The sequence below is a fragment of the Stegodyphus dumicola genome, chromosome 3 (genome assembly GCF_044657685.1).
Source record: "Stegodyphus dumicola isolate Sdum_Otavi_A_Nest chromosome 3, ASM4465768v1".
Taxonomy (NCBI): domain Eukaryota; kingdom Metazoa; phylum Arthropoda; class Arachnida; order Araneae; family Eresidae; genus Stegodyphus; species Stegodyphus dumicola.
In genome coordinates this window covers 75,681,602-75,705,046 of record NC_140770.1, presented here as the reverse complement: position 1 = coordinate 75,705,046, position 23,445 = coordinate 75,681,602, and the positions used below count along the sequence as shown (strand labels likewise).

The window sequence follows — 23,445 nt, the reverse complement described above, 5'->3', positions numbered from 1 at the left end:
TCAGCGTTTGTAGTCGCATAGTTGTAACGGACTTTTATCAATCCGCTAAATTGAAAACTTTGAGTTTCGTATGCCGACGATAATGCTTTGAGTTTTAAAAAAAATATCATAAAAGATAAAATATAAGTTTTTTCCGAGTTTTCATGTGGAACATTAAGATTTATTCACGAACAAAAAATTTATAAGTTGAAAAATCCTTACAGAACTTTGAAAAATCTGTTGTTCGAAAAGGCATGAAATTTTTATCAGTAACTTCTTTCAGATGAAAAAGAGAATTATTAATTTGATGAAATAATGATATTTATTACATTCTATATGCCGGTACTTACATATTTAGGGTGTTATTTGAGAGCATATGACTCATGTCATTTGAAAGACTAATTATGTAAATGTTAAAATTTTCAAAATGTGACATGATTATTTCAATTTTAATGCTTTTTAGAACAAAATATATTGTATTTATTGTTTTTAGAAATGAGTGCATTTTACTCGTTAATCATCTAAGATTACAATGCATCAGTTATATATAAATTTTCCATGGTGAATAAAACACAATGAAAAAAAATATGTTCATTTCAAGTATTCCTTTAATGTAAAATCTGTTCTAACATTTTTTTTTTTTTAATGTTTCAATTTACTGGCAGTTTTTGTTAATTTATGATGAAAATACTGTTTACGATGTCTCAACTGCCCTGTGACTTCTAGCTGGAAAAAACATCTCTGCCAGATTATTGAGAGATATTATATTAATTATTAAATGAAGGCTTAAAAAATCAGTCATATTCATACTTAGCATGTAACAAAATTTGTTTTCTGAATGTTCACGCTGTTTTAAAATAGAAGCAGTTCTGCCCTTTTCTACTGTATCGCAGAAAAGTGCTCTAGTCTGTAAAATGGTTAGTGACTGATTGTGATGAGGCCAGGTTTGAATATTGGTGAAGGAATATATTCCATGTTTCTATACATATAGTGTCTGTGTAGCAAGGAGGCACTTAAAATACAGTCAAGTGGAAAGTCTTCTCCAGAGTTTGGCGGTGGAGTAAGGGGGTTGGGAGACCCTTGGACTATTCCCTGGAGTGCCTTCTCTCAAAATTGGGAAGTAACTGCAGAGTGTGGTAGGACTGTACCTAAATGGCCAGTGGTGAAATTCTGGTGTCCTGCCCATTTCTACCTGCAGCTATATGAATGGAATATAAAATTCTTTCAGGCAGATACTTTAAAGTTATATTTAAAGAGTGCAATATTTAAATCTCAAATAAATGGTTCTGCTTCAGCTTTATTATCCATTCATTGCAACAGCCGTAGAAATGATCAAGAAATTCCTAATAAATTTGCAGCTGTACCAAAGACATTTTTTGTTGTTTTATGGTAAAAATAATTCATTTATAGCAATTAAATATGTAATTAATTAAAAAATTAATTTTATAAATAGAATCGGTTTACTGTTATATTATTTTCAAGCTTTTTGGTAATTTGAGTAATTTAGCAAAAGAAATGAATGCTTCTTAGCTTAGCATTTAATTAGTTCAAAAGGCTAATGTTTACTGTATGGTACCTCTTGTTTTTTATCTGGAAAAATTGCTAAGCAGTATTGGTTGTTCATGAAACCTGGAAGCCTACTGCAGGAAATACATTAATCAGTAACCCTAACGTTGAAAATGTTGGCAAAACTAACCTTGGGAAAAATTTTGGTTTTCTTTTGTCATTAAAAAGGTGTTATTTCTGCAAATATCGCCACACGTGTTGTGATAAATTTAGATTTTGGCTTTTTTTTTTGTAATAGTAACCCTTTCATATGAATCCGGATTTGGTTTTCAGTTGCTGTGTTTGCTTGCACGTGCGTAATATGGTCTTGGATTTTGAACTTGCTATTATTTTGCTGTGGTTACCATCATTTGAGTATATCTCAGTAGATAAGCTGAAACGATGAAAAATGTAATTGAATTGCTTACCTGGAGAATGGAGGGGATGGTTGTGGGAAGCCTAAATGTGTGCACTTGAAAAAAAGGTATGTTAAAAATTTGGTGTCTCTGTGTGTTAACTTTTGTTTAAAGATTTGTTGTTTAATGTTTTTATGTTAGGAAATGTGTATTTTTGATTATTTATTCATCTCTGTTTGCGTATTTTTGGTTATTTGTTCGTCTCTGTTTAAGACAGCGGCAAATTTTTTTCTGGTTACCATGATAGTTTTAGCTTCCTGATTTTATTTTAGTGAAAATAGATGTGTACATGGACAAAGTTAAGGTAATGCTCAGTGTCTAGTTTGTGCAATTCTCTGATTTTTTATTAAGTGAAAATAGGTCAGTGTGCACATGGACACCGAGTTTGTGCAAGTCTTTGACTTCTTTATTTTGTTTTTGTGTAGTGGCCATCTTGAAATTGCCGTAGATCCTTCCTGGCACCGATCTTGGCGTCAAAAAAGAAATAATTCGCCAACGGGTACCGTAGAATAAATTTTCACCAGTTCAAAAATTAAATTCATTTTCTAGCTTATTGTAATTATTATAGTTTAACTCTTCCCAAAATATAATTATATTATTGATTTATAAACATTAAGGAGACTTAGTTTGGTTGATCTTTGGATTATGGTAACTTGGCGAAAATTTGGCGACTAACTCTGCTACAGCAACCCTCTATTTTTTTTTCGCCGCCATTTCACGAAGTAAAGACCTGTTTCTTTTCTTTTTATTTACTGAACACTTTTTCCAACAATCTACTAGCCGAATTACACTTATGGTAGAAATTTTATGTAACAAAACTGCTTAATCATGACAAATATTAACTGCAAAATTGGAAAAAAGTGCACAATCGCAAACTCCTTGCGCGTTTTTCAGAATAGCACATACACATAAACCATTTACACGTCGACTTATTTTTACTTAAAAAAACATCCCAGAATTGACAAAAATGGCATTGCACACACTCTTAACTTTATCCATCTACACTGCTATTTTCTCATAAATTACAAAAATTTGCACGAAAATGCAAAAAAATTCTGTGAATCTTTAAACTCAGTAAAAATAACATATATGAAATTACCTGATCGCGAAAAAGTATATACCTTTCCAAGGATGAACATTTCCACGTATAAAATAAATAAAATATCCAAAAACTTTTACTTCTAAATTATCTATTATATTATAAACGTCACCAACGAATTCCTACCGCAAACATTACAAATGGTTACGAATACTTAGTGTCAAATATTTAAATTATTTCCATACACGTTTACTTCAACTGAAACGTATACCAAATTCCTACAAACATAAAATTCACAAAATAACTATCATTTAATTAAAATATCACTAAACCATGTACACGTCGACTTATTTTTACTTAAAAAAACATCCCAGAATTGCAAAAAAATGGCATTGCGCACACTCTTCACTATATCCATGTACACTGCTTTTATCTCATAAATTAGAAAAATTTCACGAAAATGCATGAAAATACTCAACGTATTCCAAAATACTACAAACATATAACTCACAAAATCATGATGATTAAATTAAAAAACACTACTTAAAATATAAATAAGCACGTACATTAAATTAATAAAAATTAGATTACAATCCTAATTACTTTACACTAAATCATTGCTAATAACAATTTTCCAATAATACCATATTAATTTATTTACTCCTTACATTTAGAACAATGCATAAAAATAATATCCTCAAATGATTAAAAATACTAACTTACCTAATATTCAGAATCTTCATTACGTGGCATGCACACTTCCACTATTTCACACAACACACAATGAAGCTTAATACAAAATAATATAGTAGTACTACAGTTTTCCAAATTCCCCCTCCCCCCTTTTCCGATTAAAGAACTGTAATTTGTCCACTAATGTCACATGACATATCTCATGATCTCTCATTTCCCTCACACAAAATAATGCGTAATCGGAACTGAGTACTTCTCACATTATTACCAAAGTCCTAGGTAGTAACCTTTATCGCCTCCAAAATGTTGCCAAACTACCAGTTACCATATTCCAAAGATCAGCCCTTAGTTTTTTTTAGGAGTTTAGAACTATTTCAGTTGCTTTTTGGTTTTTTAGAGTTCTTTGAATTTAAATTTGCTATTTGTTTGCAACTAATGTATTTTTGTGTTTTTGATTTTGTGTAAATCCGGATTACTTATATGTCAAACTGAAACATTTTACTTGTTATGATGTTAAAAAATCTTTCTCAGATATCAAAACTGTGATGTATTTTTAGTGTTTTGATTCATTTATTTAATTCTTTTGCATTTATTTATTTTTCTCTTTGATCTAGGTGTATATTGAACATGCAGTGTTTATTAAGAATAAAGAGGGAACTGGAAAAGTTTCAAAATCAACCTCCACCTGGCATATCATGTTGGGCAACTGAAAATATCCAGGAACTCAAAGCGAGTATGTTGATATATTAACTATAAGTATTTTAAAAAGTGCAATATTAATCATTTAATCCTATTATTAATAAATAAACACAATGCTCTCTCTTGCCACTTTTAAACTTATGACTGTTACATGGTACTGATTTGATTAAATGTTTTCAAATATATAGGATATTAAAGCAATATATTGAAAAGATGGAGAGTTTTATATTAGAAATAAACCTCCCAGAAGAACTTAAAGAGGAAAAAAGTAACAAGAACTGATTTAATGCTTCATTACATACAGGTATACATGCACTATTAACCTTCAGGAGAATCTGTTTTGCCAACACCATTCAATAATGAGAGTTCAACTCGGTTTTAATTCCAATGAATGGGTTGGTTGCATGGGTATTTTTGTAGTTTCCTCATGTGTAATGTGGAATACAAGCCAGTTATCCTTAAAAAGCCTTCTACAAAGGAATCCCGTAAGTTGTAAATCTAATGATCAGTGCACTAGTACTACTTAAATACATAATGCATGATCTAAGTAAATATGTTGTAAGAACAACATCCTCTTAAAAGTCTGTAATAAATCCACTGTCATCATCAAGTAAGTAAATTTTTTAGGTACTTCCTTTTAGTGACCTTCAAGATTAAATTGCTAATCAACCGAGGTATCTTGCCTGTTGTTAGCATCATGTTGCATTTTGTTCTCTTGTCACCTGTTCTTATATTAGCTTCGTCTTTCATTTTTCCTAAGTTTTTTTTTTTTTTTTTTTTAATTCACATTGCTTTTTTTTATTTTTATTTATTTATTTATTTATGTTAATATGCGATTAACAAACTTTAATTTTCCAAATAAAGAGGTGGATGCCATATCATTTCCTCAAAACACGGGTCTTTTACCTGACAAACAAATATGCAAAAATAGCCACAACATGAAACTATATGTTAACAACAAAACCATTTGGAGGTGCAATATTCAAAATTATAAAAAGAAGAGCTGTGTTGGAGAAAATGGGTTCAGTAATTTCTGAATATTGTTTGTCACAGCTATTAGATTTATATACTTTTGGGTAGAGTTGATGCCCATCAAATAGTGTCACAGCTTAATATGAGTAGAAATGCTGCTATTGATTGGAACAATTACGTGAGGTAAATGTGTTCCCCTACATCTGTTGCAAAGATTCAATGAGTGAATAGGCAGTCCCTGTAAAGTAATTGAAATTAATAAAAGTTTGTTCCCTTGATGTAAGAACAACAGCGGTAGAATACTCGGTGGATTTTGGAGGAATATGTTTGGGAAGGTAGCGAGTGATTTATCATTCATATCTCAAACAGCAATACAACATGAGCAAAATATAGCAACAATCCATTCAGACTGCTGGAAGGGATATAAAACAGAATAGTCTGAAGAAGTTCCCCCTTGCCCTAGCTAACTAGGCTATTGGTGAGGGTTGTGTTGATAGTTATTACCCTGATATAGAAGTAGATCATACCCATATAATTACGTAAAAGATTATTATTGATCATACCCATATGCTAAGGAATATGATTAAAAGAGGTAGCAAAAGATGATTATGTGTATTGCACTGATTGCTAAGCCTTCTAATTAAAGAATTTTATAACTACACACCAGCTCGTGATTGGCTATAGAGGTTAAAATTAATTCCCGAATGCCTCATGTTATGTTTCCTCTTTGTGGAATGGGCTGGAAATTAAAACTTTACACAGTAAATATTATAAATATTTCTCTTTTGCTCCAACGTACAAACTTGAAACACAACTCACTTATATCTTTAGAACACAATTACAAACTTTGTTCATTTAAAAGTAGAAATAAATTACTTTTAGCTTTTTACGAATAGCAGAAGCATGCTCTTTCGGCGAGCAATGGATGGCGTGACACACTGGGCCCCCACGACCCCGTCATCAGCTGAACTAGAAATATAAACTGAAATATAATGCAACACATAAAAATTAAACAAACTGTAAATATTATTATAAAACATGAAATAAATCAGTCATTTATAGGAAGTCTGACCAGTTTATGTATTGGTGTTTTCATTTCACCTGACACAGTTCTTAAGTTGACTGACCTTACTCTGGTCAGTTTCCTTGTAAATGCAAATTACTTTTGGCATCTTCCACTTAAGTGGCAGCAAGTTCTCATCCTTGATTAGCACCAAGTCATTCATACGTAAATCGGCACTGGGAAGTTTCCACTTGTTGCGCACTCGTAACTGAGTCAAGTAGTCTTTTGACCACGATTTCCAAAACAATTTTGAAATCTGTGTGACTAATTTCCATCGTTCACGGATGGGAATTTTGTCATTTGTAACATCAGGCTCAGGAACACCTTTTAAGTCGAACTCAATAATAAAGTGACCCGGTGTAATGACAGTCATTTGGGTCCTCAGAAGCAGCCATTAAAGGATGAGAGTTAAGTATAGCTTCAATCTCCACTAGACACGTTAAAAATTCTTCTTGTGAGAGGATCTGCGATCCTATAGCTCGTCTTATGTGGAACTTCATCGATTTAACGGCAACCTCCTACAGGCCTCCAAAATGAAGGGCTGATGGAACATTTATTGTCCATTTAATGCCTTCGTTGGTCAAGTAAGTACCAAGTGTCTCTATCGTTTCTTGTATCATTTTTAAGTAATTCTTTGCACTCATAAAGTTCGTTTCACAATCACTGAATATTTCATCTGGCTTTCCTCATCGTCCGATGAATCGTTTCAGAGCTGCAATACATGCCTGAGCACTAAGATCACTAACAAGTTCTAAATGGACACCTTTTATTGCAAAGCATACAAACACACACACGTACATTTTCAGTGGTTTAACTCCTCTACCACATCTAGGACTGATCAAGAATGGTCCTGAAAAGTCAGTTCCGCATTTATAAAATGGTCTTCCGAGATTCATTCTTGCAGAAAGTAAGTCGGCCATCATTTGTTTCGAAAACTCAGGGCAAAATCTGGCACAGATAACACACTTTCATATTCTCTGCGTATTGCAGTTTTTGCTCCTATAATCCAATACTTTTGTTTCATCACAGAGTTAACTAATTGTACTTCAGCATGCATATAATTAAGATGATAAAATGTCACTAATAATTTTGTAACAGGATGATTCTTAGGCAATATTATTTGATGTTTCACAGACTCTGATAAGCTGGCATTTCTTAAACGCCTCCTACACGTAGTATGCTACTGTTGTCTAAGAACGGATTTAGAGAAATTAAAGAACTTTTCTTTAACACTCTCGCTTTCTCTAAAGTAGCTACAGTCAAAAGTCGTTAATTCGGACACCCATAATCCGGACCTCAAAGCTAAAAATTTTCTGTGCATGCGCCGCGTTGACACATGCGCATAGGCGTTTACGCGTGTGTGTAAGACCTCTTACGACTGCGCATTTGCGTGTGCGCAAGCGCAGAATACGTTTTCGCGTGTGCGTTATATGTATAACGAATGGTATAAGCTAAAATTATCTATTTCAGTTAATGTTGATGATTGCGTTGTTCCTTAATTTTTGAATTGGATGCGGCTTATTATTTTTTGCAGACTGTAAGAGCAATACTATAAAAGTAAACTTGAACAGATTATGTCAAATAGAATTTCCGAATCTGGAGCTCCCAAAGGATCGTACAAAACGAAAGTATGTTTCGATGTCCATCAAACAAAAAGTGGAATTGCTGCAAAAAATGGATAAAGACATGAAGAATGTGACAGAGAGGTTAGTGAAAACGAAAAAATTTCGATTGACAAGTTAGTCGGTATTCTCGGCACAGCAATTAACGGGACTTGAACAGCGGAACTTTGTAACTGAACAAGAAATTATGTCTGTTTATAGAATTAAAGAGAAAGTATTATCACATAAAACGAAGCAACTTAAACAACTTACATTGAAAGAAATGTTTATTAAAGTAAAAAAATAAATATTAAGCTTTTTTTTGTAAATTTTGATACCCTTTAGATCATAATTGTTCTTTATTTCATAAATTATGGTTTCATATTTTTAATTTTAGAATTTCTGCATGCCATCTTACGTGATTTAAACTGATGATCTATAATCCGGAATCGCCGAAGTCCCGACGAGTCCGGATTAACGACTTTTGACTGTATTTCCTTTTTATACTCGGTTATTTAGACTAGTTTGATTATACCATCGTGCACTTGTTTTAGTTCACTTGTTTCTAAGAAGAGAGTCAAAATCCTATTCCCCCTCACATTTCTTATAAACCTTAAACACCAAGCGACAACTCTCTGCAACTTGCTCCAAACTGAAAATTTGTTCCAAAGCTGCTCAACTAATTCCAACTGAACTACAAAGCATTTGACAGAATTTTTTCTTTGCTCTCCTAGTATTTCTGTACTGTCTACATTTGGTAACCCACTGTTTAGGCCAACTCTCAAAACTTTTCCGAAGCCAAATGGGGACCTACCAGCATTTTTCGTTAAGTACCAACTCCTCAGCCGAGATTCCTCTAGTATGCAAATCTGTGGGATTATCGTCAGACAGGCAATAATACCAATCACTTGGACTCGATCTTTCCTGAATTTCCACAACCCAGTTGGCAACGAATTGTTTCCATCTCTTCGCACTTCCCTTCACCCAATGCAAAGCAATACAAGAATCACTCCAAAACACTATTCTTCCAATTTTATCCTTAAAAACACTTTTAAGGTAATTTCCCACTCTAGCGCCTATTACCATGGCCATTAGCTCCAACCGCGGCAGCGTTAGTTTCTTTAATGGTGACACTCTAGTCTTCATTATGAAGGATACTCTGTAACTCCCATTATTCTCACAATATCTAAAATAAACAACAGTTCCGTAAGCACTTGGCGAAGCATCACAAAACACTTGTACTTCCGATTGCTCATTCTTACAATTTAAAAAACAATATCTCAGAATAGTAATGTCTATTAATTTTTCAATTTCATTACACCACGCTATCCACTTTTGCTGTAAGTCCTTCGGCAACTCTTCGTCCCAATCACACGCTCTCTCCCAAACTTCCTGTAACAGTAACTTTATACGTATCACAAATGGTGCAATCAAACCAATAGGATTAAAGATTCTTGCAGCTGTCTGTAAAACACATCTTTTAGTGTGTCGCAACGTTTTCCACGAATCCACCAAACCCTTCACCTCCAACGACAACTCATCTCTATTAGGATTCCAATTCAACCCTAGGATGCGTTTTGTCATAACATTCTGATGAAAGCTGCCAGTTCATATGATGAAATATATATATATGCCATATCATGAAAGCTGCCAGTTCCTCATATCCCGCCCCATATTTTTATTGAAATTTTTTGAAAGTAAAATAAATTAAATAAAAAATCTGAAAGTTTCAGATTTTATATTACTCCCAAAGGGCCCTTTTTTTACTGTTTTGTGTGCTACCTTTATTTATTAAGTATCATGTTCTTTGCACTTAAACCACATAACATTCAATTCAACAGCAATATCACAAAATATTTAAAAACTGCTTAACTTTAGAATTTCCAATAGACAGACTCATGCCCTGGAGATAAAAATGTTTTTTTCTTGTACTATGTTGCCATTGCTCACTTTATTATTGCTGAGTTTTTTAATCAAAAATTCATTAAAATTTTTACAAAATATGAAAGAGATAATAAAACAAATTCAAAAATCAAAATTTAGGCTTCCAGGTTTTCATATTTGGGTGGAGGATTTTGTTATTCAAATTTGATGCTCTAGGTACCGTTGTTTTTTTTCACAATGCGAAAAACATACATACATTCATGCAGATTCTTCATTATTTAATTTTTTTAAATATGATACAGAGCAATAATATTTGGTGGCAACAATTTGAAAAGTGATTGAGACTTTCATGGTGATTTAACACAAAATGCCGTTTTGAGACTAATAGTCCTTCTGGGCTAATAAAAAGGCAGCATACATTTTACATTTGCATGTTCAACAAGAAGAAACGTGCCAGAATAATTGTAAAATTAAAATATATATAATAGGTTTGTCATAATAAAAGGCATGTTTGGAACTGTTGTTATCTGAGAAATAGTTTTTTAATATTGATTAGCAGATTGTGCTATTGATTCATTTAAAAAAATGTTTTCATTTTATGTGTTTCAGGTGTAATTGGACCTAGTGGTACACCATATGAAGATGGTATTTTCCACATTGATATACAAATACCAGACAGGTAAATTAAATTTGGTCAAAAAATTATTAGATAACATTTAAATTTTCTAATCCATAAAATGCTAATATGCTTAATATACTGATTAGATTTTTATTTACAGTATAGGTTACATTCCGTTTTTCTTAATTTTCGTTTTCACACTGCACTCTCTTTCTAAAAATTCCTTCCAAATATTATAATAAAAATTTAAATATATAATTAGTTCTTGAATTTAATTTAACATTAATGCCACAGCATATTTCATTTTTGAACATATAAACATTCTTCCAACTGGATGGTGAAATTTATCTTTTTTGTTTTGTCAGAAAAGAATTATTGGTAAGCAATGTACAAATGATTTGAGCCATTAATTTTAGTATGCACAAAATAAAAATTGCTTGCATGTAAAGGTATAATATGCTTTTGCTATTTTGCAGATTATCTTTTAAATACTAGATTCAAACATTCTTGCAAAATGATATTGTCTGTACCATACTGAAATCACATATGGTCAAAATCATTGTTTCAAGAAAAGTATGTTTAAAGGTTTAGCATGTTGTTAGTTTTCAGGAAATTCAAGTTATGACTTCACGATAATTCTTATATAATTATCTTACATAACATAAGCTCTGTCTTTTAGCATAGTGTAAAGCAGTGGTCTTCAGATTTTGTCAACTAAAGAAACCTCTAAAACTGCAGTTTTTTTTTTTTTTTTTTTTTTTTTTTTTTTTTTGTGGAATCCTTAAAACTATATGTGTATGCATTAATGATACTTGATCTAAACGCACTTAATTTAATCTCCAATTATACTCAATCCAATCACTCGGCGGCCCACCAGCGGCCGAGCGGTAAAGTCGCTGAACACTGGTAGTTCGGTCCGAGGTTCGAATCCCGCGAACGGGCTGGCTGCATGGGCGTTTTCGTGGTTTTCCCCATGTGTAACGTGTATACGAGCCAGTTCCCCTTAGAAAGTCCTCCACGAAGGCATCCCTCCTCTTAGGCAGATAGCCCTCGAGGCTTTGCCATACTCACAAACACAAAACCAATCACTCGGCATAATTAAAAGCACTGAGTAACCTTACTAGATGTCTAGAGGATTTTCCCCAGTCCTTATTTATAATCCTATGTACAAACATATAAAAGCAATTGAAATTTTTATTGGTACTTCAGCTTGAAATTGTACCTAAAAAATCAAACTTTTTATTGCTTGTGGTCTAATAATGCAATAACAGTTTAATTATTTTTAAATCGCATATTAAAAACTAAGAACTTTTTTTCTGTGCTAATGTACCTTCTCATGTAGAACAAATGAAACTTAATTCACCAGCAGTCAGCCCAGCCCTCCAGCTGCTTGACTCAAATGTTGCATTGCACTAGGTCCAAGTTGCGTAAGCTGTTTCTCACTCATTATTTAAATTCAGTAGAGTAGGTGTAACTTAATTTAATTATGTTTGCTCATAGCTATTTTGATAACATTTAACACTCAGAAAAAATATCTTTCAAAATAGTAATGAAGTTTAACTAATTAATATAACTGAAAACACCTAAATAGGTATTTTCACAACATTTTATTCAAGAAAATATAAAAGTTTCAGCTATAATGTGTTTAATGCAAAAGTTAATTTATGAATTATTAATAACGTTTCTGAAAATTATTTGACTGGTGCTGCACTCCTAAACCTTAATGTTCAAAAGGCATCCCTCAGACAAGAATTTGCCAATTTAAAATTAATCAAAACAACTACCTTAGTCTGGTTTAGATGTTAGGGATTGCATTTTTTTGGGGGGGGGGAATTCTGCAGAATTTTTAGTCCAAAGGGGCTTTGTCCCTGAGGGACTATTGTTTTCGTTTTGAGATTTTGTGTCGAATCGCTCTGAATGTCCTTTTTACTTTTCAAACTGTTGCCATCAAATATTATTGCCTTGTATTATATTTGAAGGAATTAAATAATGAAGAATCTGCATAAACGTAGGTATGTTTCTCGCATTGTGATAAAACAACGGTACCTAGAGCCATCAAATTTTGAATGACATAATCCTACTGCTAATATGGGCATCTGGAAGCCCAAATTTGAAATTTGGAATAATCCAAATGATAATGTTTACTGCAATCATCTTAAACAACATTTACTATAATTTGCATTTTCTGGTGAAAAAAGACAAAACAATTGAGATTTAGCATAAAAAATAGGTTAATTAAAATAAACTTTACAAAACAATAATTTTGATGGAACCCTGCCATCTTTTGAAAAATAAATGTTATAAAAAAGACTTAAAAAGCATTGAAGATAAATCAGTATTATGTGTATTTTATGTGGAAAGAGAAATACTTTTTTGTTATAATTTTATTCTCAGAAAGAGACTTACTTTATATTATTTTAATTAAATAACAATAAAGATAGAAACATATATTTAATTAATTATTTTCTGTGGTTCATTTTGTAAGCAATATGGTATTAAAAAAAATTTTGAATTTTACTGATAGAAACCCTAAGAAAAGTAATTTGGAATCCTGAAATTCTATACAATTCCAATTTAAAGCCCTTTAAGTAAAGCATAAAAATTCAGCATAAAATGCAAGTAAATATTTAAAAAAAAAGTGTGAAGTCATAGCAATGGCATGGGGCTGTCAATATGTAAGGCAAAATATTTTTACCAAATTAATGGAATTTTATTATGTTTTTCCTTCAACACTTTGCTGCAGCCGGATGTTAAAAAAATATTATGCCATTTAATGCATCTTCTGTACTGTCAGAATTCTGAATAGAAACAATAGGCTTTTCTGACGGCAATGAATCATTAATGGGTATCTGAATTGGAGCATTTCTAAATATATTCGGATATAAATGGACATGATTTCCTTAACTAAAACTAAAATAATATTTTCCAAGATACCACTACAGATAAAATCGTTAAAACTCAAATTGATTTCCTAGCAGCAGAATGGATTGATTTGATTGTATAGATATTTTCTAAATTTTTGTTTGTTCTTTTTTGTAAAGTAAATGAGTCTTTGTCTCTTAAGACTTCATGCTTTTGGATGAAGAGCAGTTGGATTACTTTATCTAATAAAATTATGTACTCCTTTTAAAATTTGTTTTGTTGTATAAGATTTATTTATGCGACTTAATTAAATTTTCTACTCTTTCAGATATCCATTTGTGCCTCCAAACATGCATTTCAAAACGCCTATTTATCATCCAAACATTGACGATTCAGGAAGAATATGTCTTGATATACTAAAAATGCCTCCACAAGTTAGTATTTCCATATGCATTTTCTTGAAATTAATATACTGTTATTGTTCGTTATTAAAATATTAATAGCATTAATTTCAGCACTGTTAATTTTAATGTTAATTAAAGACATAGTTTTTTAATGTTATTGCATAATTTTAAGTATTTGTAATTTATAAAAGGTAAAGACATACTAGGTAGTGTCTTTCATAACAGAGAAATTGATCTTTGAGATTGATACAGTACAAAATCTGAAATTCAGATGATCAATATCCAGAACAATCTAATGTCCGGACCACCTGCCAAATAAATAAATAAATAAAATAATAGAAAATTCCACCCCCTTCCAAAATCTATGAATAGAGAGTATAATAAAGAAGCTGGGAAGCAGATGTATCCTAAATGTAATTTATTTCAACTAACTGCGATTCCTGCATGTCACTTTCATAAACCTGCTGGTTAGGGAGTCTCACTGCCAGTGCAGGATTTACGTTTAAGTTACCCAAGCTATAACGTAGGGCCCCCAAAAATAGTACAGTATTAATATATAGTATAGCAGACTCATAAAGGAACCCCATATCTCAAATAGCTTAGGGCCTCATCAAGTCTAAATTCAGCCCTGCTCACTGTGGCCAATCAGTGATATTGGCAGGATCACACTTTCAGGCTTTGAAAGATTGTAGAGGCTGGTGCAGGCCAGAACTGTGCTAACCAGTACAATCTCTGCAGATACTAAATGCAGCTGATCAATACCTCCCTCAGTTCTAAAAGTTTTGTTGCCTGTATATTCTATGCTAGTGGAAGTACCCGATGACAGTCAAGCTAAATTGAGAGTAATATATTTAACAACAGAGCGAATGATACCGCTGTAATCCTTCTCTAATAATGATGAAAATTTTTAGCTGAAAAACATTTTTCAGTCTGATGCAATATGGAACCCGCATAAAAAATTTCAATAGAATAATAAGCTTATTCTGCCTTGTATCAGCAACAATGCCTTGCAGTTTTTAATGATTTTCGTCTTTCTAATAAAATGGTGGTAAAAGCTCAAGTTCCATCCAATATTTCGCCTATATACAATATTAGTCGATTAAATATAGCAAAAAAGTGATCACAATTAATCAGAAATCAATAACACGAACAAACAAACACACAGATATTCTTCCTTATATAGATTTTGTATAACTTATATAGATTTTGTATCAAATTTTTTATTAACAAACTCTATGATTTAAAAGCGAGCAGAAGCAACATATTTTGAAATAAAGCATTTTTATCTCCAACACGTGAAACTGTTACCACTCAGAAAAATGAGTGCGAAAATTAAAGTTTTCAGAGTTTTTAATTAATATGTCTGTTGATTAAAGTGATGCGAAGATAGGAATAGTCGAAATGGCTTCCCATGAATTTTTGGAATAGGGAATAATATATTTAATCTTTCGCCATGCTATTTTTATTTCATCGTAAAACTTAGAATTTTTTTATTAACAAGCCCCAGGATTTAAAAGCATACGTATCAACAACTTTCGAAATAAAGCAGATTTTCATCTCCAGCTTGCCGCTCGGAAAAATAAGGGCAAAAATTATCTTTTTTTTTAATGTGGACTTCGACCTTTTCCAGGACCCAGAAAAGAGTTGTAGGAAGTTTGGTGACAATAGCTATAGTAGTGACTGAGTTATTAGAGGATAAACAAACTTTCTTCTTTATATATATAGATATATGCCAGTGCCTCTCTTAAATTCTGCAAATTCTGTCATCCCTTTTAAATTCTGTTACTTATCAATTGTGCCTGTTCAATTGCCTCACCTATTGTACCTGTGGGGGAGGGGGACTAATTTTTTTTTGTCTAACCTAAAGAATGAGTGAATCCTCATTATTGTTATGTCTGCATGTTGTCTTACTAGATTTAAATATGAAATATGGTAATTTCCAATTCCAGATCTTAGCCTTTTTACTGTATCACACATCCAAAGACATTGCTTATGCCAGATATAATTTATAAGCTGCATTAATACTTTTTATGAAGTACATTGAATAATTATTTATGAATCACAGACATTCATGAGATTAAACTTTCCATTGCTATTACCAATATATATTATAGTATATTAGCTTACTATAGTCACATTCATTTTGGTAAAAGCAAATGTTATTGAATTGGACAAATTTTCATATTCATCCATGAGAGTTTTTGTTAATTCTGCCCTATGTGCATGAAATTGTAATTAAAACAATTTATCAATTATGACAAACAAGGATTTGAAAAATTAACTTATTTTTTATCATATTCTTACCTTTTTTTTTTTTTTTTTTTTTTGTTGTTGTTGTTGTTGTTGCATTTATATATTTTACATGCTCCATCTTTATATCCAGAAGTTTTCATGCATTATTTTAAATTAAAGAACTAAATATCTCATTTTATATTCAGATTTTAATTTTTCTTTTAATAAATCATTGTTTACATAAGCTTTTTTTCATTTTCAATGTGTAAAGGGAGCATGGAAACCTTCTTTAAACTTATCAAGCACACTGATATCTATCCAGGTGCTTATGGCAGAACCAAATTTCAAAGATCCATTGATGACTGAAATAGTAAGTCTATTTTCAACAGTGAAATTATGTATATGTATGCTCTTGTGTTTCATCTTGCAGTCAAAAAATCATGTTTTTAAGTTTTCTGTTGCCAAAATTATTGAAGAAACTATTTTTAGCTGAAAAATTGAGCCAAGTACCTAAAGCCACTAAATAATGTTAATTAACTAATGGTTCTATTCATGATAATTGAATAGACTTCTTCTTTTAGTATTTTCTCCATGTGGTTTTCCTTTTTTGTAAGTATAAGCTACTTATTCTTTTGTGAAGGAAGTCCTATTTGAAAGCATTCCTATTAGTTCACCTGATTATACACTCTTAGGAAAAAAAAAAAAAAAAACACGCACCAAGAAGGAGTTATCCGAATGGGACAAAAATTGGTAGAAGTGATGTGAACAAAACAGTGATGTACAGAAAAACAAATGATTACAGTTTGAGAAAAATTTGATGATTTATTGAAATGATAAAGCTTCACAAAATGAAAAAGTCAGTAATGCGTCTGTCCATCTCTGGCCCTTATGCAAGCAGTTATTCGGCTTGGCATTGATTGGTAGAGGTTGCGGATGTCCTCCTGAGGGATATGGTGCCAAATTCTGTTCAACTGGCGCGTTAGATCGTCAACATCCCAAGCTGGTTGGAAGGCCTGTCCAAACGTGCTCAATAGAAGAGAGATCCGATAACCTTGCTGGCCAAAGTAATGTTCAGCAAGCACTAAGGCAAGCAGCAGAAACATGTGCAGTGTGGGGGCGGGCATTAATTTACTGAAATGTAAGCCCATGGTGGCGTGACATGAAGATCAACACAAGGGGCCTTAGAACTTCATCGACGTACCGCTGTGCTGTTAGGTTGCGACAGATGACAACCAAAGGGGTTCTACTATGAAATGAAGTATAATCAAATAGCTTTTTTTTTTTTTTTTTTTTTTTGTTTTGTGTGTGTGTGTGTGTGTGTCAAGAATTTATAATCAAATAGCTCAGTCTGACCCAACTGATGAATGAAAAATTTTAACCCTTATTTACCTTTAGTATTTTTAAGCATTCAATTGTTCGGTTCTTTTTATCATCTTTTCAAGCTACACCAGATTAAAGTCAATGGCTTTAGGTATTTGGTTTTACATAATTGTATTGACATTTGTATTGTGTGTGCAACTTTTGGCTTGCTAAATTGGAAAAACAAAATGATATATATAATGTTGTGATGTTTATGACTGCCTCTTTAATTTAAGTTCTAAATTAGCCAAAAAAAATTAAAAGTATAGCATTATAAATAATATGGCACTCAAATAAGTGGCTATAGATAGCCCAAGGAGACTATGAATACTAAGCAAATCCTCTTCGGCACACGAGAAATATTATAAATTCTTAAAACCGTGTAAACTCTAAAAGGAATTTAGCTATTTCTTCTCAAATTGTAAAGTGTCATAGTTGAATAACAAGTGGCTCATTCTGGCTCTCAGAGCCATATTTATACGGTAGTGCATGGTCTTCTGGAAACTTTGGCCAAAATCAGCTGTACAATTTCAAAAATGCATTTTGTTGAATTTTATAAAAAGTCTCCAAATGTCCAATCTTCTGAGAATTGTCACCAACGTCTGTCAAGATCTTATTTACCCTCATCATTTCGCATTTTAATTGAGTTATTTTTATAATTCATATGCTGTTGGGCTCAGAATCAAAAGATCTACGATTCTGTTTTAAATCTTTTAATTCAGCTTGAGTCTGTTTTTGTTTAATAGAACTTTGCATGATGCTTATCATAAGGAAAAATGAAGCAATTTACTCTCCTTTTGTAAATGTACATGGTCTGTCACTTATGTTGGTAAGTCTGACATATCCATTTTCTTTGGTTAAATACACTAGAGCAGCTGCAATTAAGTCCTTTTAAATGTGTATTTTCTTAAGGAAAATCAGTAATTCCTACGACCAACTTGGGCCTTGTAACTTTTCGCTGTATTTCTAATGATACATTCTGTTCTGAGAGAGACAATGATTTTTATGGTTGGGTTTCAGTATTTTCTGATTATCCATGAAATCTGGTATGTATCCCCTTGTGAAAAGTGGGCAATTTCAAGACTTTGCTAAAACCATATATTTGGCTCACAGATTCACAGGTAGTTCACATCTATTATTCTCTTCATAAGAAATAATGAAAAGAAACATTTAATAAGAAAAGTGGGAACAAAAGTAAAAATCTGTATGGCTATGTTTACATTTGTACAGCTGTTTATCAGAATGATGCTGTATAATCTGCATGTACTCAGTTACATATGTGGTACATGCATACATGAAGTGGTTATTGTCGTGTGCATATTCAAAAGTACACAAAAAAAATGTGGCAGTTTTTTTAATGCTGAAACCATGTAAGTAACCATAAAGTCCATGAATTTCTTCCAGAATGGTGGAAAAGACTGGTAAGAAGCAGAACAGAAGGGAAGGAACTGAATGGCATTAATAATGATGACCTTTTTAGAATTGCTAAAGAGAATGAAATCACTAATAGCAATTTAACTTTCTTGAAAATAAATGCTATATTATTTTTGCTATTCAATAATTTTCTTCAAAGAATCCAATCACGAGTATGGTAAAATTCTTATAAAAATTTATCCAGTAGGACAAAAAAAAAAAAAAAAAAAAAAAAAAAGGAGGGGTCATTACAGTGCAAGGTTTTGTAACTGGATTGGAAAAACATTTTAATTTTTATATTTAAATAGCTGGCTTTTAAACAAGTTTCACTCCTCAAATTTCCCACTGAAAACAGGAAGCGTGATTTTTGCAAGATTTATTGACATTATTTTTAATTGACCTTTGCTATTTAAATTCGAATGAGTAGAACTGTCACTATTTTGATTTAGATAAGTAGAACTGGTTTCACTAATTTTAAGATTAATTACCTTGATTAATCAAGGTTTGTAGACTTACCTGTGAATTTTGCAACTCTTCATCTAGCTGCAATAAATTTTTTCAGTTTCTCCAAATCATTTTCGCTGATAACTTGATAATATTCCTCCTTTAGAACTTCGAATTTATTTTTAAGTTTTGAAATCATATCCAATTGAGCATGCAGTTCGGCGATATTCTTTTTATCTTCACGTATAGTAATCTTCTTCAACTCTCCATTTATGTTGCCACATATATAATAAGTTTTGTAATGATTGTTTCTGTAGTCATTGTTCTTAAGATTGAAACTGTTTTGGCAAGCCTTCAGCTTGACAGACCAACTGTACAGAGATGTATGGCTTGTTCAGAAATAAGCACAGCAGACTGTAACAGAAAATTTAAATTTCATACTGAGGCATTGTTTCCCTAAGTAAACTCTACTTGTTGCTGAAGCTTCCTCCCTTGAGCAAATACAGAGTTCGTACTGACTCATTCCTGCTGCTAGAGGATGTACATAGACAAGCTGCTGGATGCATTATGGCATACATTATGTAACAAGAAGTTATGAGGTTATTATAGATAATGCTTTCAACCTCCCATCTCCTTTAAAAAAATTAATTTTCAAAATCTATGATATTTAGAAGCGTGTAGTGTAGAAAATTTTTTTGAAAATAACTGTTGCCCATTGTGCATCAGCTTGGCAAAAAATTAGTTGTCAATGAACTCACAAATGTTCTCCAAAGTCAATAATAAGTTTGCAGCTTTTCAATTTCACAGATAATCAAAAAGTAGAATGTGGCTTCAGTATTTTTTAGAAGTTATTATAAGAAAATGATATAAGTAATAAAATGCCTGCAAATATAGCAATATTATTAAATATGGACTTATATTTGTTCCATTTAATGTTTTCATATTTCTCTAGTATTTGTTTAATGACTTTTCTAATAAATGTGATTTATTTAAAAAAAAACATTTTTAAACAGTATATTGCATTTATATTACATTTTTTGTAATGCATGCATGTGTTCATTCATTCTACTAACTTAGAAGGTAGATTTTATTTAAAAATCTATTAACGATGTGTTTTGAGAAATGTCAGGATTTGATCTCACTAACCATTGAATTCTGTAATTTTTTAAAGGCTCAAATGAACTATGAAAGTTTTGTTAAACATGCAAAAGAATGGACCACGAAACATGCCAAACAAGATCAAGTTAAACAGGTTTGTTTTCTTTCAATATGTTATAATTCTTTCATAGCTTTTTCTAGAAATATTTTGTTGAAATCCGTTTAGTACATTTAATTAAATTAGTAGATATTGTAATATTTAAGGGTACCTAGTAATATTGTATACATTTATTTGCAAAATTTTCCAGTATAATATTAATAACAGTTATATTAATGATAATGTGTATTAACATTTTTGCTGCTTTTTAAGGTTGTAGATGTTCGAATGACTGTAATTTGCAATATATTGTCTCTTGTTGCTGTGTCATCCTTTTTCTGGATTACACACTGTTTCTTCCTCCTCAAGCATATCTGATAATCTTGTAGCTGTTATGTTTGATTGTGGTAGAATATCAAAATTTTATCCTTCATTGTCTTTTCATACATTCTCAGTTTTCCAGTAATACTTTAAAATTCAATAATATTACTTCAAAAGGAAACATTTATGCTTTAGCTATTTAGTTCGCCAATGTCCGCCACCTAGCCAGCTGTGACAGACTTAAAAACAATGGAATGCCCAAATGTATTCACTTACATTCAAGACACATAATGCAGTTTCAAATGTGAAATGTTCAGTAACATTATTTTTAATAATTACTCTGTCAGTAACATTTAAAAAATGTAAATTTATTTTGGAATACTCTGTATTAAATGATTTAAGTAAATAATCAAGCAGTCTTGCAATCTAGAGCAAGTTACATTTGACATCAATTTAGTACAGTAGTGTAAGCTATCAACGTGTAATCTTTACCGAACTACTGGTCATTTCCAGAGAAAGTTGCTATGATATGATTCATTAATGTGTTAAGAAAGAACAAGAAATAATTCAACGTTTTTCACATAAAGGAATAAAAAAATTAAATTTTAATTAAGAACAAATAAATATATTTAAATGGGAAATCTAAGTTCAATAAACCCTCTCTCAGGCAACCATTTATAGTTCAAAATGATTTACTCTTCTATGAAGTTGATCATCTTAGAAAGATGAGATCAATAAGTTTCATACCTATACTGGTCGCCTTAGGAGTGTTCGTCTTAGGAAGATGCTTCATTTTATGTTATAAAACGTTCAGGCAATAACTAAAAAATTTTCGAATAAAATTTATCCACAAAATAAAATAATACTTTTTAAAGTGCTTATAAGAAATGGCTAAATGTAAAGCTAAATATAAAGAATTCTCTTCAAAGCAACTACTCAAGATTCCACCATATCTTTTTTAACTTGAGTGGATGTTAAGATACAAACGTTTCTGAGAGACATTCACTGCAATTATATATTATCTCTAAAAAAAAAATCTGCTTTTAAATTTTCTGAGTATATTTTTAGATTTGAATCTTCCAATGACTGATGTAAAAACGAACTAGTTTCCATTAATATTTCTCTGCTGAACTGACCACAAGTGCCTGGGCACTGGCACGGCACAGCCCAGTTCATCTGACGAATGAGCTGTTTGTATGAGATTTTCATGATTTTCCTAATGTATAATGTGGATACGTGTCTGTTCCTAAAAAACTTCTCTACAAAGGCATTCCCCACTTAAGCAGATAGTCCTAGTGGGCTTTGGCGTAATCCAATAAATCCAAATCTCATATTGATATATTATGTGGCTGATTTTCATCATAACTAACAAATCAACACCCAAACCTTCATGAAAATGTTAACAAGACTTTAAGAATAAATGGAAACTAAACGATATAATTTTGACTAAAACAATATCAAATTAACAAACATGAAAGAAAGCAACTTAATAATTAACTAAGCAATTTTTATAGAGGTAACCTCAAACAATTATTTATCTTCCTTTTTCTAAATTTTTTAGATTGTATTTCTCATGAAAATTATCAGTAAAACTTTATAAAAAGATTAATTTAATAATTGACCTTTGTTAATTAACTATGTAAATTTAAAATTCTATTAAGTGCTATAAGTTGCATTAATTTTCTACTCATTTTGAAGTGCTTAAGTTTCCTTCTTACTTTTTCAGCAAACATTTATTAGTTCATTCAAAAATATGAAATATAGAAGTAAAAATATCCCTCTTTCCTTCTTGCGCTTCCAAATCATCTTGCAAACATGCATTTAACTTTTAAACCCTGAAAAATACATGTGTGCAATGCGATGACTTGTAGGTGCTTTACTTTTTATCATGATATTTTTGACAATGATGCTTTTAAACTGCAAAGATTTTGGACCGCTTTATTTTCAATGATGATATTTTGCAGCATGGTGTTTTCTCTTTGCTTTCTCTCCCCCCACACACACACACAATGTTTTGCATCACAACATTTTCACCTTGTGCTGTTTTCTTTGCCATGTTTGCGGCAGACACCCTGAAAATTAACTGTCATTTAGGGGGGGATTATTTTAGAGATTAATAAGGACTGTTTATTATTTCCAATGGCAGGCACTAGCCATTATAGGTATAGTCCTTTTGGTGGTCAATTTATTATAGAGACATCTAATAGGTGTGCCATCATTGCCTCCTATGAAGGGACAGACAATTTACTTCCATACCTTTTCCAGGATTTAAATGCCTTTCCGGAATCTAGTCTAAAAAGGCAGGTGAGTAGTTATTTGATGATATACTCTGTATCACTGTACATCTTCCCTTCCTGTAGCAATCATCCTCCCAAATCATGGAGTTCTTTCTCTTGTGCCTTGTATATGCATATACGTATATGTACATTAATTATTTAACTTCATGTTTTATGAATATATATTAGTTATTTAAACTTTATCATTTTTATTTTTAACAGGAACATATTTCAAGTATTTCGTGTGGAAAAACTGGTGAATCTGATTCTAAAAGAAGAAAATTAATATGATTTTTTTTATAAATATTTTTTACAGTATGTTTTCTGCACTTTGAATGTATAAAATTGTAATTAATAGAGTTTTTGAAAATTGTATTTAGAACTGTACATAATTTTATATAATTTTTAATAAATATTTATGCAATGACA

At 31.5% G+C, this 23,445-nt stretch overlaps 1 protein-coding gene across 2 annotated transcripts; it reads left to right on the top strand.

Annotated features, from left to right (window-relative positions):
* Positions 1-23,445, top strand: LOC118180119 (ubiquitin-conjugating enzyme E2 T-like). Of its 2 annotated transcripts, none has more exons than XM_035349259.2 (7): positions 1-231; positions 4,287-4,405; positions 10,501-10,570; positions 13,701-13,806; positions 16,280-16,378; positions 20,396-20,476; positions 23,239-23,445. In XM_035349259.2, exons 2-7 carry the CDS (start codon positions 4,300-4,302, stop codon positions 23,305-23,307), a joined length of 531 nt encoding a protein of 176 aa, XP_035205150.1. In that variant the 5' UTR covers positions 1-231; positions 4,287-4,299; the 3' UTR covers positions 23,308-23,445. The 2 variants fall into 2 exon arrangements, with proteins under 2 accessions (XP_035205150.1, XP_035205149.2); XM_035349258.2 differs by lacking the exon at positions 1-231 and adding an exon at positions 1,801-2,008.

What these genes read in the sequence shown, in the direction of transcription:
- LOC118180119 (XM_035349259.2), top strand. Translation starts at nt 4,300, where the DNA reads ATGCAGTGTTTATTAAGAATAAAGAGGGAACTGGAAAAGTTTCAAAAT. An exon ending in GATATACAAATACCAGACAG is followed by an intron (nt 10,571 to 13,700) that starts GTAAATTAAATT and finishes CTACTCTTTCAG; the next exon opens with ATATCCATTTGTGCCTCCAA. An exon ending in TACTAAAAATGCCTCCACAA is followed by an intron (nt 13,807 to 16,279) that starts GTTAGTATTTCC and finishes CAATGTGTAAAG; the next exon opens with GGAGCATGGAAACCTTCTTT.